The 16,938-nt window shown below is 37.6% G+C and overlaps 4 protein-coding genes and 1 pseudogene across 7 annotated transcripts; 3 read left to right on the forward strand and 2 right to left on the reverse strand.

Moving 5' to 3' along the window:
* The first annotated feature begins 227 nt into the window (after positions 1-227).
* Positions 228-2,353, forward strand: LOC107691020 (uncharacterized protein C9orf78 homolog). Its single transcript, XM_016489474.1, has 9 exons — positions 228-421; positions 583-642; positions 802-853; positions 970-1,040; positions 1,133-1,210; positions 1,340-1,537; positions 1,656-1,798; positions 1,954-2,052; positions 2,141-2,353. Exons 1-9 carry the CDS (start codon positions 345-347, stop codon positions 2,233-2,235), a joined length of 873 nt encoding a protein of 290 aa, XP_016344960.1. The 5' UTR covers positions 228-344; the 3' UTR covers positions 2,236-2,353.
* On the reverse strand, positions 2,283-6,438 carry med22 (mediator complex subunit 22). The gene is made up of 5 exons (XM_016489476.1): positions 6,356-6,438; positions 5,678-5,830; positions 5,507-5,587; positions 5,220-5,428; positions 2,283-3,414 (listed from the first exon to the last, which is right to left on the reverse strand). The coding sequence occupies exons 2-5, from the start codon at positions 5,798-5,800 to the stop codon at positions 3,225-3,227; spliced, it is 603 nt and encodes a 200-aa protein (XP_016344962.1). The 5' UTR covers positions 5,801-5,830; positions 6,356-6,438; the 3' UTR covers positions 2,283-3,224.
* Positions 6,439-7,216: 778 nt separating this feature from the next.
* On the forward strand, positions 7,217-9,642 carry rpl7a (ribosomal protein L7a; the record flags this gene model as incomplete). Its single annotated transcript, XM_016489477.1, has 7 exons — positions 7,217-7,367; positions 7,581-7,730; positions 8,275-8,415; positions 8,612-8,691; positions 8,951-9,081; positions 9,287-9,356; positions 9,496-9,642. Coding segments are annotated over 7 exons (828 nt in total), but the record flags the coding sequence as incomplete, so codon positions are not given.
* Positions 9,643-11,512: 1,870 nt separating this feature from the next.
* Positions 11,513-13,892, reverse strand: LOC107691023 (surfeit locus protein 1-like; annotated as a pseudogene).
* Positions 13,893-13,905: 13 nt separating this feature from the next.
* LOC107691019 (surfeit locus protein 6 homolog) lies at positions 13,906-16,934 on the forward strand. 4 transcript variants are annotated; one of them, XM_016489471.1, is made up of 6 exons: positions 13,906-13,961; positions 14,116-14,165; positions 14,389-14,487; positions 14,673-14,867; positions 14,968-15,047; positions 16,067-16,934. In XM_016489471.1, the coding sequence occupies exons 3-6, from the start codon at positions 14,394-14,396 to the stop codon at positions 16,778-16,780; spliced, it is 1,083 nt and encodes a 360-aa protein (XP_016344957.1). In that variant the 5' UTR covers positions 13,906-13,961; positions 14,116-14,165; positions 14,389-14,393; the 3' UTR covers positions 16,781-16,934. The 4 variants fall into 4 exon arrangements, with proteins under 4 accessions (XP_016344957.1, XP_016344959.1, XP_016344958.1 ...); XM_016489473.1 differs by having other exon boundaries at positions 13,911-13,961; positions 14,375-14,487; XM_016489472.1 differs by lacking the exon at positions 13,906-13,961 and having other exon boundaries at positions 13,968-14,165; positions 14,375-14,487.
* The last annotated feature ends 4 nt before the right edge of the window (positions 16,935-16,938 follow it).

A 16,938-nucleotide genomic window follows, 5' to 3' on the forward strand; every position in this document is an offset into this window, starting at 1 on the left:
ATTTTTAATTTACTTAAACTTATACATTTTACATGCTGCTTGATTTAGGAGTTGATGTTTTTAATTGTTTTGTTATTATTTTTATTTCGTTTTTTTTTCTTATTTGTCATATGAGTAGCTGATCTTGAACCAGCCTCTTCATCCCCATTTACACCGTTAAACGCTTGTATGGAAAACAGAAGAGCTGACCTCAGATCAGCTGTTAAAACCGTAATTGTGACGTCAGCGGAAGTTTCGGGAAATGTGAGGAAAGCGGTCCGTCGATAAAGACAGACCACTGACGTTGCGTACAGACGTGTGAAAGTGTAAAAAAAACATTAAATAATTCAACGCTTTTTGAAATCATGCCCCCAGGTAAGAATTTTAGGAGGAGGAAGGAATCATCCGACGAGGAAGATGATGAGACAAAAGCCGTGGTCAGGTAGATATGTTTTAACATTAATGCCAAATAGAGTAACGTTAACCGAACATGTCCGTATATAGAAAAGTATTTATGTAACGTTACGTTAAGTGTCACACCCAGACGCCTATTTATATGTGAGAATATATTTAAAAATGTTAAATTCAACCATATTTTCTAAGGTCCAAACTGGGTGAAGCCAAGGAGCTTCAAAGTTTACGAAAAAGGCAGCATGGAGTAAGGTTGGTCACGTGTCTATTTAGAATGCTTTTCATTTTTATACGAATATAACAGTCTTAAACGTTTTGTACATGTCTTATTTTTACGGTGTGTAATTTCCAAGTTTTAATTAATTTATATAATTAACCATTTTAATTAATGTATGCATTCTGCTCCTCCAGCATTGCTACGTTACTTGTAGGAGACAAGCTTCGTTTGGAGGCTGAGCTCGAGGTATGTTTTTTTTTTTAAGCAAACTACATTTTGTATTACAGTGAAGGTCTTGCAGTGTTACAGTAAATGTATGATTTAAGTGGTTAAATATTGTCACTCCGTGTTTTGTGCATTAGGACGACCCATTTAAACTGAAGACTGGAGGTGTTGTTGACATGAAGAAAGTGAAAGACAGAAATCGAGACATGTAAGTGATATGGAACCATGTTTGCTGTTTATTTAAAGTTGATGTCTCTGTATTTTAAAAGTGAAAGAATTAACATTTCCTCTCCACTATAGGACAGCAGATGAAAACGACCTGAATCTTGGTACCTCCTTTTCTGCTGAGACTAACAGACGAGATGAAGATGCAGACATGTAAGTGCATATGTGTCCGTGCAAACCATCTGTATTCTTAATCGTTCTATATGATGCTTGTTTTTGGTAAATTTTGCCTGCATTTAAATGTTTATATCCTCTCTCTCCTTGTATGTTTTTTTCATTCAGGATGAAGTACATTGAGACCGAATTAAAGAAAAAGAAAGGCATGGTGGAGGCGGAAGAGCAGAAAGTGAAGGTGAAGAATCCAGAGGACCTCCTGTATGAGCTTCCAGAAAACATCCGCGTCAGTTCTGCCAAAAAGACAGAAGAGATGTTGTCCAATCAGATGCTGAGTGGAATTCCAGAGGTGGATCTGGGGATAGAGTAAGTAAAGACCAAAACTAATTCAAAGACATTTCCTTTGCTCACATCTGAGATATATCTTTATATTCCACCTAGCTATGGATGTCAGCTTCAAAACCCTTTTTCCCTTTCTTATCAGTGCAAAAATAAAGAACATCATCAGTACAGAAGAAGCCAAAGCAAAGCTGCTTGCTGAGCAGAGGAATAAAAAGAAGGACAGCGGGACCTCCTTTGTTCCCACTAACATTGCTGTGAATTACATCCAGAAAACGCATAATCGCTGTAAGTGCACAAGTATATCTGAACTACCAGCACTTTGTATTTTAAGGTCATGTGCTTAGTGCTCATGAATCAAGAAGTTTGTCACCATAATTATTTATTTTCTTCCCTAAAGGACAAAGATTAAGTAATTTTCTATATATATTTTTTTCTTCAAGTCTATCATGAGGATGTAAACGCTCCCCAGAGACGACACAGAGAAGAACCCAAAGCCAGGCCACTACGAGTAGGAGACACTGAGAACCCATTACCTGAGAGTAAGATCATATCTTATTTAGCTAAAAATAACACATAGAACTGCATTTGTTGGATTTATATTAATGTTTATCTCTTCTCGTTCTCCAGCTTCACCACCCAATTACCGCAAGAGGCCAAATAATGAGAAGGCCACAGATGACTACCACTATGAGAAATTCAAGAAGATGAACCGACGATACTAATCCTCCACCTTCGCTTCACAGCCACCTAGTTGGACACTTTTTTTTTCCCCTGTAAAATGAGAGATGTAAATATTTGACATGCAGTCATAAACATTTTACAATAAAACTCCCCCCAAAACATTGGTCATCTTTGCAAACTTTATAATAGAAGAACATTTTGTTTTCATAATAATGTACTGTGCACCATGTTAATGCATTATATAATGTGTTTCAGTCTGTTCAACAGAATTGATTTATCACTTTATATTAATGAAACTTCATCGTTTTATTAAAGGTTATTTTATTCTACAGACTTTGCTAATGAAATAAGTAATATTATAAACTCTATTAGAGTTACAACATATTTCCTTTCCTCTTAGTTTTTGCTTGAATGTCTTTTAAATGTCTAAAATGGAAAGATTGCCCTAAGGTACCACAGCAATAAAAATATATACATGTAAATGAATGAAAGAAAAAAAAAGAGAGAACAGGTCCTTGGCAGTCACATTTTGAAGAGCATTACAGTGTACATATACTATGAAACATACAATGAAATTTAACAGCTTATTTTGTTACTTAAATAGAGGAGCTAGATTTACTCAAATGTACAGAGCATGTTTACAGAGAAGTCTCCTTTTCTTTTAGCATCCAAAACACCACTTGCTTAAAGTTGTTAAATTACTCAACTTGTATTTTTTGCAGAACAACAATGAAAGTATAGTTGTAATTTTACCCAAAGAGACAATAAATTTAGCCAATAAACAGACACAAAGACAAACACTTCTTTATTCCAATGTAGCAAGTTACCCAACTACGAATTAGAAATACTATTCATTGAAATGTTCTCAGCATTAATTCAGTGTCATTTTTGCTGGACAAAATCACATCATCAATTCAAGTAGTTGACTAGATTTGCAGTCTGCAGCTGGAGGTTTAAGATGGGGCTTTTTATAATGGCAAATTGCTTAAATGTGTAATCTAACTGGTCCATGAAGGAAGCCACCGGTATTTCATGACTGCTCACTAGTGCTGCTGCCGTGGCTGTTTAGGTGACGCTGCATGGACTCCTGGGTCCCCAAGTGGTCTGAATCCTCTGGGTTGGCATACGAGGGGTCAGAGGTCGTCTCAGGGGACCCCCAACTGTCCTGCCGATGAAAGGTCTCACAAAGTGGCAACTCAACACCATCCCACTGTCCACAGCTAGAAATGTTATATACACACACACGTTACACACAAACTAACATTTCTTCTATCCACTTCTGCCTAAAAACACCCAATAATCCATTAGGAGTATGTATGAATAATGTTGAACATTCATTCACTCATTACAAAACAAACTCACACAACAGAAGGCACTGGGAAAGAAAGCACAAGCAGGGAAAGGAAGCTGTGAAAAGCATTGCTACTGACATGTCTGGAACCGTGTGGTCACATGGCATTACTCTTCTGTTTGCTGTCTTTCTATACACTGAACAGATAAGAGTAGAGTCTAATAATAAAACTGCTCAACAGATGAAAAGCAAAAGGCTGTAAGCAGCAGAGAATTTAGATTATGCACTCAGCAGAGGCAGAAGATAAATTCCAAATCAGAGGTGAGCAAATAATAGATCAGACACTAAATGTGCTCTATTTTATCTCTGGTTTATTTATGAAATTTGAAATGACCAGTTGGTTTGTAAAAAAAACTGACAAATATTCTGACACATTTTGAACAGGTACTAATGTGACCAACACTGTTTCTACTTAAAGTGTCACCACAAAGAAACACAGTGTAGTGCAATTTCAAACACTCCATAAATGATAAATATTACATTTTGAACATGACACATATGCCACTGAAAGCTAAATATTTTCCCAGTTTACACAAACTTTGATTAGTTTAACAGAGAGAAAAAAAAAATCACTGCATTTATATTGAATATTGAATATATAGTGAAAATCTTCTTGAATGATTTCTTCTTCTTGAAAATTCTTGATTTGATTTTCTGTTTCTTGAATGATTTTCTTCCACTAAGCTAATTAATATGATACTTTAAAGTAATTTTTACAATACATACAGCACCCTACATTCTTTTTTTACAAATTCTAAAGTGCTTTGAATTTTGCAGCTCATCATTGAGTACAGGCATCAAAATTAATGTGCTCAGTCCAATATCAAATTTAGATTCACATGTACATTTTTCTTAAAAAATGTAGAAAATTATTTCAAGAATTATTTCCAAAATGTCTCTTCTCATATAACTATTAATGTTTATTCTGGTGTGCTTCAAAGACAGCTTGAATTGATTTAAAATCTCTGAATATCATACTAATCTCTATAAAAATTAAACCCAAACAGCACCAATAAGACTAAATACACATCCTGATTGCAAGTAAATCTTCTAAAACATAATCATTTAAGGCACCTGGAGGGGAAATATTTACATGCACTTTTGTATAACAGATTGGTTTTCTTGTGCAAAATCAGTTATACTGAAAGTGCTTGATAATGTCTTTGGTGTGACTACAATATGAATCGATATGACAATATGGATGGATATATGGATTTTGCTATATGTTTGCTATATTAGAAGCATAGCAGAAAAAGATATGTCTGGCTTGTTATAATTATGACAAGCTGAAAAAAAAACAAGGGCCATACAGTCTTACTATGTGACTGAACTGGGTCAAAGGAGAATGTACTCTTGTATTAGTTATTGTCTTAACTGCAAGAATGAACACTCTTATTAAGGCACAATGGTATGATATGACTGTGTATGAAGGACCAAAATGGCATGGTTTAATTCAAACAAATAGCAAACCAACATGGTTAGCACATGATATTTTAGTCAAATGAAAACCGGTCAGAGCCTATAATTGGTTGTGCAAGTTAAAAATACATTTAGCTCCATAAATCACCCTGTGTTATGTTCTTATGATGCACATATGCATCACATTTATGGTGTTGGTAAGCAAGGGAAGGCAGAGGTGACTGCACACGTTTGGGATCACTGGTCTATTTGTACCTGGAGGAGTAATACTCTTCCTCGAGCTCATACAGGTCGATGGCAATCTCATCACGCAGGGAGATGAGCTTCTTGTCGCACTCTTCCTGCAGCGTGCGCAGCTGCTGGTTGCGGAGACTGATGGCCTCGTTGACAGAGGGGAAGTCATTCAGGATGAGGAACTGCTTCAGGTCTGAGACAAGCTTCATGAGAGACTCTCCTGCACGTACCTAAGACACATTAAACATGGAAATGTCATCCAAGTCTAATATGTCTATTCATTATCGTACTATCACTGTAGATCTTACTATGTTGGCAGCTCGCACGTGCATTTCATAGTGATCCTGCTCAGCTTGTGTCGCCCTGGAAACCTGAGTCTCATCTTCCACCTGATAGATGAGATGACCAGATCATCGTCCTTGTAAAATGATATTGATAATGAATGTCACATAGTCATAGCAAAACGCACACCAACATACCTTTGCTGTTTTGATTATTTCGGTGAAATTGTCTAGAATTGACCTGATGTCATCTTTAAGTCTCTTATTGTAGTTCTGCAGAAGAGTTTCTTTGCTTTGTGGGAGTACTCTCTGTGTGGCCATCACAGCGCTCTTCAGTCACACTTGACAGTGCTAAAGGATCAGAAACAATACTTTACTGTTAGAACTGCAATTAGTTTTCACATTAACAGCTACTAAATACATATAATAAACAGCCATTGATACATTTCCGACCCCTAACTGCAGCCACAGCCTTTTTTGTTTTTGTAAAAGGTTTCTATTAATACTGGTTGATACTTTATAGTGCAAAGGATTTAGCAGTAATTATTCCTAGGTAATCAGCTTTTATTTCACACTACACATTTGTAAACCCCGTTTTTATTTGCATATTTATTAGGTCAGTATAAATGTAGCTCGTGATGGCGACGCAGCTTTTTTTTAGTAACCGCCTGTGAAAATGTCTATTTCACGAAACGTATAAAAACACAATGCGTTTGCCGTCAACATTCGACATTTTGCTATTCTCTCAGGCGCTAAAACTAAACTAAACAGCGCGTGCGGGTTTCTGTTACTCCACACCACGCATGAATAATGAATTAAGTAAAAACTTTGTTGTTACTGTAAATTAAAAGTAAGTTCATTAAAATCGCTACTCACAGCAAGCATTCATTGAATATCTCTTCAAATAAACATGAGCCTCCCTCTTTTGTTGTTCTGTCGCGTACAGATGATGTCATTACCAAATGTCGCTGTAGTTAAATTTCCCACAATCCATTTCTTCTTCCTTTCCGTCTGAACCAACATGGTGAGTGTCCGATGGTTTTGACTGGGAAGCCTTCACTTTTTTTAAATCCTTAAGCATCCTGCCTTGTAATGTGTTCTAGGATTCATAACATATCGGTTATGGAAAATAAAGCACCAACGCTTGCTCTCTGAACGAAAATTGCAATAATTTTAAGTATTTAGATTAATAATTGAGAGCACTTTTGTGAACCGTACAGTGTCCGCTTACTGTCAGCGCTGACGCCTTGAGATGTGCGCCGTTAGACCGTAAGCCGTTAAATGTTATTATCCGTGTTTTTAATACGAACTTCCTTGACTAAATATTTTTAATATGTTCATTATTATGAGAAACTTAACCATGGGTTCCAACGCGAATGCTAACCTGTCAGTGGGCTTCTTTGTAGGCCAAAATTAATTAGATTGGCGCGCTGTTTATTAAACACACAAGTGCTGCTGTATTCTTCACTATTGCACACCCGTTGGTAAGTTTAAAAATTCTAATTACTGAAAATGCGTTGAGTAAGCTTGTATCTATGAGATGCTAAACTGGTTAAGTTGCTACAACGCATGTCGCACCATAAGTTAGTGTATTTTGACTAGTAGGGTTTTTGGCTTTTGCAGTGATGTCTTGAATTTCTTCACCTGAACTTTTTTTGTAGAACACATCTCTTCAAAACTGAGCATTAGCCAAAAAAAGGTGTTTCTCTTGAACTTTATGCTAATTTTGGATGATAAACTCGTGAAGTATTGTGCATCTCTCCACAGCCTAAGGGAAAAAAGGCTAAGGGGAAGAAGGTGGCACCAGCCCCTTCAGTGGCCAAGAAGCATGAGGCCAAGAAAGTCGTGAATCCCCTGTTTGAGAAGAGGCCCAAGAACTTTGGCATTGGTGAGTAACAACCGCACCACAGATGAGATTGAGTTCTCGGGTCATTTAAAATGTAACTCAAAAAAGTGCAGATGATGTTACCAATATTTGCTATCTTAACAGCATTGCAGACAACCTTCCACCAAGATCGCTGATGCACATATTATGTCTGGAAACCCAACTTGCATTTTGTTGACCCTAATGCACTTTAAAGTCATGCACTTTAATCTCCAGGTCAGGACATCCAGCCGAAGAGGGATCTGACCCGATTCGTGAAATGGCCACGTTATGTCCGGTTGCAGCGCCAGCGGGCCATTCTCTACAAGCGTCTGAAGGTTCCCCCTGCGATCAACCAGTTCACCCAGGCTCTGGACCGCCAGACCGGTGAGTTGTTCACTCGACTGGAGTCTCTTTTGACTTTCTGGTGCTGTTCATACAACAATGCTTGTAGAGGTTGACAGATAATGGATTTTATGGGTAGCGAGTTTTAAATCAATAACATGAACAAAAACTTGCTTGACGTAAAATAGTGCTGCTGCACTTAGTTAGAAAATTAACAATAATGACTTGAACATGACTATATTGTATGTCTCACAGAGGAAAAAAATTAACTTATATATAATATCAGTGCTGATTAATTGTTGAAAATATATCGGTCGACCTCTAAATACTTTTTAGACTTTTGTGAATGTGCAGATGATGTGAAAGAATATTTGCTATCTGAATAGTCGATGCGGACAATTTCCACCAAGATCACTGATGCACTGTTGTATAATATTGCTATTTAATTCAGCTTGGATTGTACTGTAAAATTAGTGATGACTTAAGTTTTCATCCAAATGTTAACTTTGAGGTCTTTGCATTGGTGCTGGAATTGAAGAGCTAATTTGGGGTGTGTTACACTTAACACTTTGAAATATTTCTTAAGCTACCCAGCTGTTCAAGCTGGCCCACAAGTACAGGCCTGAGACCAAGCAGGAGAAGAAACAGAGACTGCTGGCTCGTGCTGAACAGAAGGCTGCTGGAAAGGGTGATGTGCCCACCAAAAGGCCCCCAGTCCTCCGTGCAGGTGGGTGTTTTTTTTATAGAGTGTCTTTTTTTCCTTGAAGACACTTTTCTGGATTTACAAGTTGTATTTTCCATTGTTCTCAACCTTTTTGTCTCTCAGGCCCATTCTTTGTCCAAGACGATATTTGACGACCCTCCTATTTTTAGTTTGATTTGGAAACTTGTCTAGACATGTGTTAACACTTGTTCCTTTTCAGGTGTGAACACCGTAACCACACTAGTGGAGAGCAAGAAGGCACAGCTGGTCGTTATTTCTCACGATGTGGATCCCATTGAGGCGAGTTTTTCTACAGGATATAGACCTCTTGTCATAAATCTTGTTGTGGTTGTCTGCAATGATGTCTTGAATTTCTTCACCTGAATTCAAACTGAAGATCAAAAATATGAGCGTTTTAACCCTGAGCAACAACCACTTACTGGAGCATTTCTCTTAACTATTTTCAGAATTTCCTGCTTTGGTTTGTGTAGTTTTATCAGACTGCTGAATGTTACGATGGATGTCTGTATATAATTTATTTAATTTGCTCTATTTGTAGCTGGTGGTGTTCTTGCCTGCTCTGTGCCGTAAGATGGGTGTCCCATACTGCATCGTAAAGGGCAAAGCCAGACTGGGCAAACTTGTGCACAGAAAGACCTGCACCTCTGTTGCCTTCACACAGACCAACCCGTGAGTAAAACGCACACTCCTGTTTTATTTTCCCTTGCTGCACATCCTGAGGCTATGATGTCTGAATTTCTTCAACTGAACAACCATGTGGTTTCAAATGAGCTTTTTAACCCTGAGCAAAATGATTTGCAGTTGATTCGTAATTTGGCCATTATAGAGACAAGACCTTTTGTGGTTAACATTGTTTTTGTTCACCCATCTTCAGCGAAGACAAAGCAGCTCTTGCTAAGCTGGTGGAGGCCATCAAGACCAACTATAATGACAGATATGAGGAGGTCGGTTTATTGGCTGTAGTGCTGATCAGTTCACAATTTGATGACATTGTTTCAATTAGCCTAACTTTTATACATTCTCCTAATCGATGTCTTAATGTAATTCTAATGTTTGTTTCTTCCATTTCAATTCTGTCTTTAGATCCGTCGTCACTGGGGAGGCAATGTCCTGGGTTCCAAGTCAACTGCTCGCATTGCTAAACTTGAGAAGGCAAAGGCCAAGGAGCTGGCTACTAAACTGGGTTGAGCTCCTGTCTTGTTTAATAAATAAAAATGATCCCACAAAGTGGCTGGAGTTTGACTGGTTCTTTAAAAAATTAGGTATAAGCCAATACATGCAATTAGAAAACAGATTTCTAAACATTTAGAGAATTGTATAAGAGTTCAAACAATTTTAAGAGAGACTGTCAGTTGTTCTCCAAAATTAACTATTAATTAATGTAATGCAGGGCTGTCCAAACTCTGTTCTGGAGGGCCGGTGGCCTGCAGAGTTTAGCTCCAACCCTAATTAAACACACCTGAACCAGCTATTCAAGCTCTTACTAGGCATAGAAACTTCCAGTCAGGTGTGTTGAGGCAAGTTGGAGCTAAACTCTGCAGGACACCGGCCCTCCAGGACCAAGTTTGGACAGCCCTGATGTAATATAAATGAAACCATCGGCAGGGGTTCTAAAACTTTTTTTAACTCAAAGCCCTTTCATTTTTCCAACACAATATTCAAAAGCCCCTCCATATTGGTTTAGATATTTCTGGTATTTCTATTTTTATTTTATTTTTAAAACTTTTAACAAAACTGTTTTAAGCCATTTATTTTGTGCTTTAAGATGTGAGATTCTGATCTGGCCTCCGGTGTATTTTTCAATAAAAATATTTGAGGGTGGTAAAAAAAAAAATGATTTAATTTTGTTTTTAGTATTTTATTTCTTAACACTTATTTCATTCTGTGGCCTCCTGATTGAGACCTCTTGTTCTAGAGCAGTGATGGGCAAACTTGGCCCTTCCAGGCCACTTTCCTGCAGAGATTTGATCCAACCCTGATAAAACTCACCTGCCTGTAACCTTCTAGTAGTCCTGAAGACAATGATTAGCTGGTTCAGGTGTGTTTGATTAGGTTTGGAGCTAAACTCTGTGGGAAAGTGGCCTGGAAGGGCCAAGTTTGCCCACCCCTGTTCTAGAGGCTAGATTCCCCTGTACAGCATTAGTAATGCATTAAAGTAATATACAGTGGTGTGAAAAAGTGTTGGCCCCCTTCCTGATTTCTTATTTTTTTGCATGTTTGTCACACTTTAATGTTTCAGATCATCAAACAAATTTAAATATTAGTCAAAGATAACACAAGTAAACACAACATGCAGTTTTTAAATGAAGGTTTTTATTATTAAGGGAAAACTAAATCTAAAACTACATGACCCTGTGTGAAGAAGTGTTTGCCCCCCTGTTAAAACTGTGGTTTATCACACCTGAGTTCAATTTCTCTAGCCACACCCAGGCCTGATTACTGCCACACCTGTTCACAATCAAGAAATCTCTTAAATAGGACCTGCCTGACAAAGTGAAGTAGACCAAAAGATCCTCAAAAGCTAGACATCATGCCGAGATCCAAAGAAATTCAGAAACAAATGAGAAAGAAAGTAATTGAGATCTATCAGTCTGGAAAAGGTTATAAAGCCATTTCTAAAGCTTTGGGACTCCAGCGAACCACAGTGAGAGCCATTATTCACAAATGGCAAAAACATGGAACAGTGGAGAACCTTCCCAGGAGTGGCTGGCCGACCAAAGTTACCCCAAGAGCACAGCAATGACTCATCCAAGAGGTCACAAAAGACCCCACAACAACATCCAAAGAACTGCAGGCCTCACTTGCCTCAGTTAAGGTCAGTGTTCATGACTCCACCATAAGAAAGAGACTGGGCAAAAATGGTCTGCATGGCAGAGTTCCAAGACGAAAACCGCTGCTGAGCAAAAAGAACATAAAGGCTCGTCTCAGTTTTACATAAGAAATCAGGAAGGGGGCCAACACTTTTTCACACCACTGTGCATGCTCAAACACTTGTTTTTAGACAAATCCATGTTTTTATTACCAGTATCATAAGTTAAACAAGATCTTGAGGGACACATAAGTTAAACATAAGATCTTGATTATTCTAAATATATTCCATAAGGGCAAAGTGCTGAATACATCTCATAAAGCAATGTGCTTAATGAATTGCATACCACATGTAGGAGGTAGCAGCACATAAACCATACCTAAAAGAAAATAACAAAGAACAGTTCACCTCAAAGTCATCTTTAAGATTACAATCAAACATTTTTTATTCCTTTTTTAAAAGCAACCTTTTCTTTTACAGTTCAATAGTACATGCAATGCATGATTTAAATTAAAACACTGTAAATAATAAAAACCGATTCTGTGTTAAGGTATGAAAATAGATTAGCAAAATGTGTTTAATTAAACAAACCATGTGATGACATATTGCATGTGTTCATTCCTCAAGGTTACTCTTGTCTGCCCTCCTATTGGCCCACCAGGTATTGTGCTGCTGAATGGGGAAAAAAATTTTTTTTAGCAGATTTCTGCACTTTTCTGATCAAAACTTTGTATAGGTTTGTACACCATATAGTCACCAAACATTAGTATTAAGAGCAGTTCTAACCAAGCACAGCATCAATGAAGATTTCCTCAGCACCAGTGACCTTCGCCATGGCCTCCAGGTCACGACAGTGCCACCTATTTGTTTCTACATTGTTTTGAGGGACAAATGGTTTCCTCTGCTCAGTTAAACGCATCACACCAACAAGATCCACATCTTCAGTCACCTTTTAGAAAATATAAACACCTCTTTAACATTTAGAAAGATTAAGAAAATGAATAAAGTAAGCTTGTCTGTTGATAATGTTTATGCCTGGATTTGATTCAAAAGAGATGAAGAAAAAATGCTATTACCTGCCCCTTTATTCTGGTTTCTGGTCTGATCTTATCTTTTGGTACATAAGCTCTGTTCACCAAGATAGTGATCCTAAAAATTTTATCCAGAAAGCCACATCAGAGTGCAAAGCAAGTGTATGGAATTAAGTGTATGGAATTCAAATTGTGTGTTTGTACCCCAGATCAGTACAGTAGAATGGTGTAATGACATTAGCTCCACTCTCCCCGCTGGAGGAAATCCTGCCTGCCTCCCGGGCCTCTCTCTCCGGGTCCACTGGGGAGCGGGGCAGGACATACAGCTCTTTAGAGTGGTCGAAGTGTCCTCGCACCTTTACTCGCCTGTACTCCAGCTGCTTAATTTCCATAGGACTGTCACACACAGATTACTTCACCATTTCATCAAAACGTGTAATCTTATAAACACTAGAGATGATGGCACATGGATTTGGAAAGAGACTCACTCTACAGGCAGTGGGATAGGCTCTGAAGTTCACGGATCAACTCCAACTTCCACTTTCTGCGTTTCAACTACAAAATCAAATGGTAGGCTTTTCACAAACAGCTAATTGCTGTTTCAGTTATGGTTTTTATCAGATAAACACCAAGCTCATGCCTGTACCTGCCATGTTCCAAGACAAAAGGTTGTGGCAGGTATCAACAAGAGAAGCCATTTCAGGAAGGAGTCTTCTCCTTTCTCGGTTCCCGCAACAGTGGAACTTGACCGTTGGCCATACCTGGCTAGGTTACCTATAGAAAAAACATTTTCAAACATTTTAAAAAGTCACATCAGGCTGTGCAAACTGCTCGAGCATAATGCCTGAAAGAAAGACAGCTATATTTCAGTCACTAGTCTATTAGAAACTCACTCTAACTGTAAACCTATTTTATTTTATACTACTATTAAAAAATTTGGGGTCAGCATTTTATTATTATTATTATAATTTAAAAAATTATAATTTTATTCAGCATGGATGCAGTGGTACAGTCCTGATATTATGTTGATGATAATAACAAGAAATGTTTCTTGAGCACCACAATCAGCATATTAGAATGATTTCTGAACGATCGTGACACTGAAAATTGGAGAAATGGCTGCTGAAAATTCAGCTTTGCCATTACATGATTAAATTACATTCAAATTAAATATATATCAAGTAAAAAAAAATGTATTTTAATAATATTCCTCATTATTTCAGTTTACTGTATTTTGATTAAACAAATGCAGCCCTGGTGAGCATAAGAGACTTATTACCGACCTCAAAGTTTTTAATGATATTGTAGTTAGTTTAGTCAATAATCAAGAATATAGTAATGAGCAAGCTAAACAGAATTACACTGGAGTACTGGAGACCCTGTCGCGCCACAAATAGGGTCCTCTTTGGTGAGATGAGAGTCTGAGAAAAGAACAAATAAAATACACTTTAGCTGTCAAGAGTGAGTGTTTGACAACAAACATTTTGATATAAAAAAAAAACTATTTTAATGATCGCTTTATGAGGGGAAAATGACCTTACATAGCCTCGGATTATTTTAGATGCGCTATTAGAGAGCATCAGCATTAATCGGAAACTACTCATGTTCGCTGAAATTGTGCCAGGTCGACTACATAACATGCCTTGTGCTTTCGGGGGAATGTTTTCAATGTAACCAGTTCCGGGGATTCCGAACCATCCTGCGCATGCGTAAAATCATACACACGTGGGGCATGTTTCTGAATTTGTATTTGGTGAAGTTATAAGGGATATTGTATGTAGACTAGTGTACATTTCAAGGATTTTATCCGAATGAGTTTGTAATTTCTAAGGAGGTACACAAATCCCTTTATTCCATTCTCAGCTGATGAAACGCATCACAGCAGTTTCGACTGACGTTTTTGATTGAGCGAGGTAAGTTAAAAATCCCGTACAAGTCAAACGAATAATGACACGTTTATTAAATGTATTAATTGACGTATTTCTCATTGTTGTCGTAAAATACTGCATAGGTTTCACAGCACTCTGACTTCGCTAAAATCGTTATATTTTGTTTTGAGCTGTTTAGTGACTACATGTTACATATCTGCAGCAAATGTCTGTATTTATTAATTTATTGTTAGTTTATTTATAATAGGAAACATGGCCAGCCTTGCTGCGAAGTATGATTACCTAGAGAAGCTGACCCGTAAAGTATGCGTGTCTCACAACCGGGAGCCAAAGAAAAGACCCTATGGTAAAGTTCGGGGATTGTTAATTGCATATGAATTAATTAGTAAACACTGAACAGACACCTGCAGCAGTTATGCCATTTTTATTGCTGGTTTATTATTCATTCAAAGTTTCATTTTCAAAGTCAGTAGTTAAAAAAACGTAATTATTTAAATATAATGAATAAAGTTTTATTAATTCCCCTTTTAGTTCCATTCCGAGGCAGTGGGGTAAATGGTGCTCCTTCAACAAAGAAAAAGAAGAACAATCAAAAGCCAACAAAAGGAGATCACATGAGTGCAAACAAAAATAACCCAGTTCTAAAGAGCACTCGGCCTGCAGCACCTCCAACTCAGAGAAAAACTGTCCAGAATGGGATTTCAGAGACACGAAAGAAGCCTGAGGGTAAAAAGTAGTTGGTAAAGAGAGATTAGTAGTGTATCCAGCATGCTTTATTCTTGTTGACTAAAATGCTATTGCATTTTTACTGATTCATTCCTATTAGGTGGAACATCACAAGAATTTGATGCTGTAGACATTCTTCGTCAGAGACTTCACCAGAAGATTGAGGAATCTCGAGGACAGGTACATGCTCAAGTTGGACTAAAATATCAAAATTGGCTAAAATGTTATCTCGGTCGAAGGATTGTTAAATGTTTGAATGTTGATATAATGAATCACTTTACTTCAAGGATAGTTCACCCAAAAACAAAACTTCTGTCATCACTTATGATCTTCTGCGGAACACAAAAGAAGATATTTTGAAGGATGTGGGTAACCAAAGAGTTTCTGGTCCCCATTGACTTCCAAATAATTTTTTTTTCATACTACGGAAGTCAGTGGGTACCAACAACTGCGTTTGTTTGGCCTCATTCTTTAGAATATATTTTTTTGTGTTAAAAAATATTCAAAAAGAATAACAAAACTCATACAAACTGAGGGTGAGGTTTAATTGTATGGGTCAGAGAAATTAATTGCTCATAAATGCAAAATTATGACTGTTTTGCTGTAAAAAACAAGATAAAGTAAAAGTATTATATGGAAAAAGTGAAAATTATTATATAATTCCTTTAAGAATTCTTAGGCCAAGCCTACAGGTGCATCTCAATAAATTAGAATGTCGTGGAAAAGTTCATTTATTTCAGTAATTCAACTCAAATTGTGAAACTCGTGTATTAAATAAATTCGAAGTGTCAAAGAAACCTGGGCTTCCATACCACCTCAGCAGTGCCACAAACTGATCACCTCCATGCCACGCCGAATTGAGGCAGTAATTAAAGCAAAAGGAGCCCCTACCAAGTATTGAGTACATGTACAGTAAATGAACATACTTTCCAGAAGGCCAACAATTTACTAAAAATGTTTTTTTTATTGGTCTTATGAAGTATTCTAATTTGTTGAGATAGTGAATTGGTGGGTTTTTGTTAAATGTGAGCCAAAATCATCACAATTAAAAGAACCAAAGACTTAAACTACTTCAGTCTGTGTGCATTGAATTTATTTAATACACGAGTTTCACAATTTGAGTTGAATTACTGAAATAAATGAACTTTTCCACGACATTCTAATTTATTGAGATGCACCTGTATGTCTGTTTTTTCCAGGGCCCTCCTAAAGATCCCTCCTCTGAGGAGATAAAGAAGAAACGAGAGAGACGAAAACAAGAAAGGGAGCGTCGGAAGAGGAAAAGAAAAGAGTTTCGAATTAAAAAGTTAGCAGATGCTGCAGCTTTGCAGGCAGGAGAAGAGGACAAAGAGACAGCAAATGACCAACCACAAGGCACTTCTACATCAAGCGCTCCTGCCAAAGAGGAGAAGAGCTTCATAGTCTTCAACAAGATGGAGGTTAGAGAAGACTATGTGGACAAAGGGACAAAGCTGATGGAGAAAAAAAAGAAAAAGAAAGTGAAAGGAACGCTGACTCCGCTCACTGGCAAGAACTACAAACAGCTTTTAACACGCATTGAGGCGAGGAAAACTCACCTGGAGCAGCTTAGAGAGAAGGATGAAGGGAAAGCAAAAAAAGAGGAAGAGAAGATGAGGTGGAGCAATGTTCTCTACAAAGCTGAAGGCATGAAAATCAAAGACAACGAGGAACTCTTGTGTGCATCCTTGAAAAAGAAGGAGAAAAGGAAGGCTCAGAAGAAAAAGAAGTGGGTACAGAGGAGCCAGCAAGTCGTGGAGAAGATGCAAAAGAGGCAAGACAAGCGGAGAAGGAATATTAAGAAACGCAAGGATGCCAAGATGGAGAAACGCAAACAGAGGGCAAGGAAAAAGGGTTGTGTACTGCCTGAGGATCTCAAGAAGGCCAGCTTATAGGCAGAAAGGAAGAAAATAAGCGAGAAATGGTAAAAGGCAGAAAGGATCATGCTCATGGGGACTTCGCCTTGTGTTTAAATTTCACAAAATTCCATTGGGATGAAATGTTTTCTTCTGTTGTCACTTTTAAAATGTCAACTTTATAAAGAACGTATTTT

This window comes from Sinocyclocheilus anshuiensis, unplaced genomic scaffold (genome assembly GCF_001515605.1).
Source record: "Sinocyclocheilus anshuiensis isolate Anshui unplaced genomic scaffold, SAMN03320099.WGS_v1.1 scaffold386, whole genome shotgun sequence".
In the NCBI taxonomy this organism is placed as follows: domain Eukaryota; kingdom Metazoa; phylum Chordata; class Actinopteri; order Cypriniformes; family Cyprinidae; genus Sinocyclocheilus; species Sinocyclocheilus anshuiensis.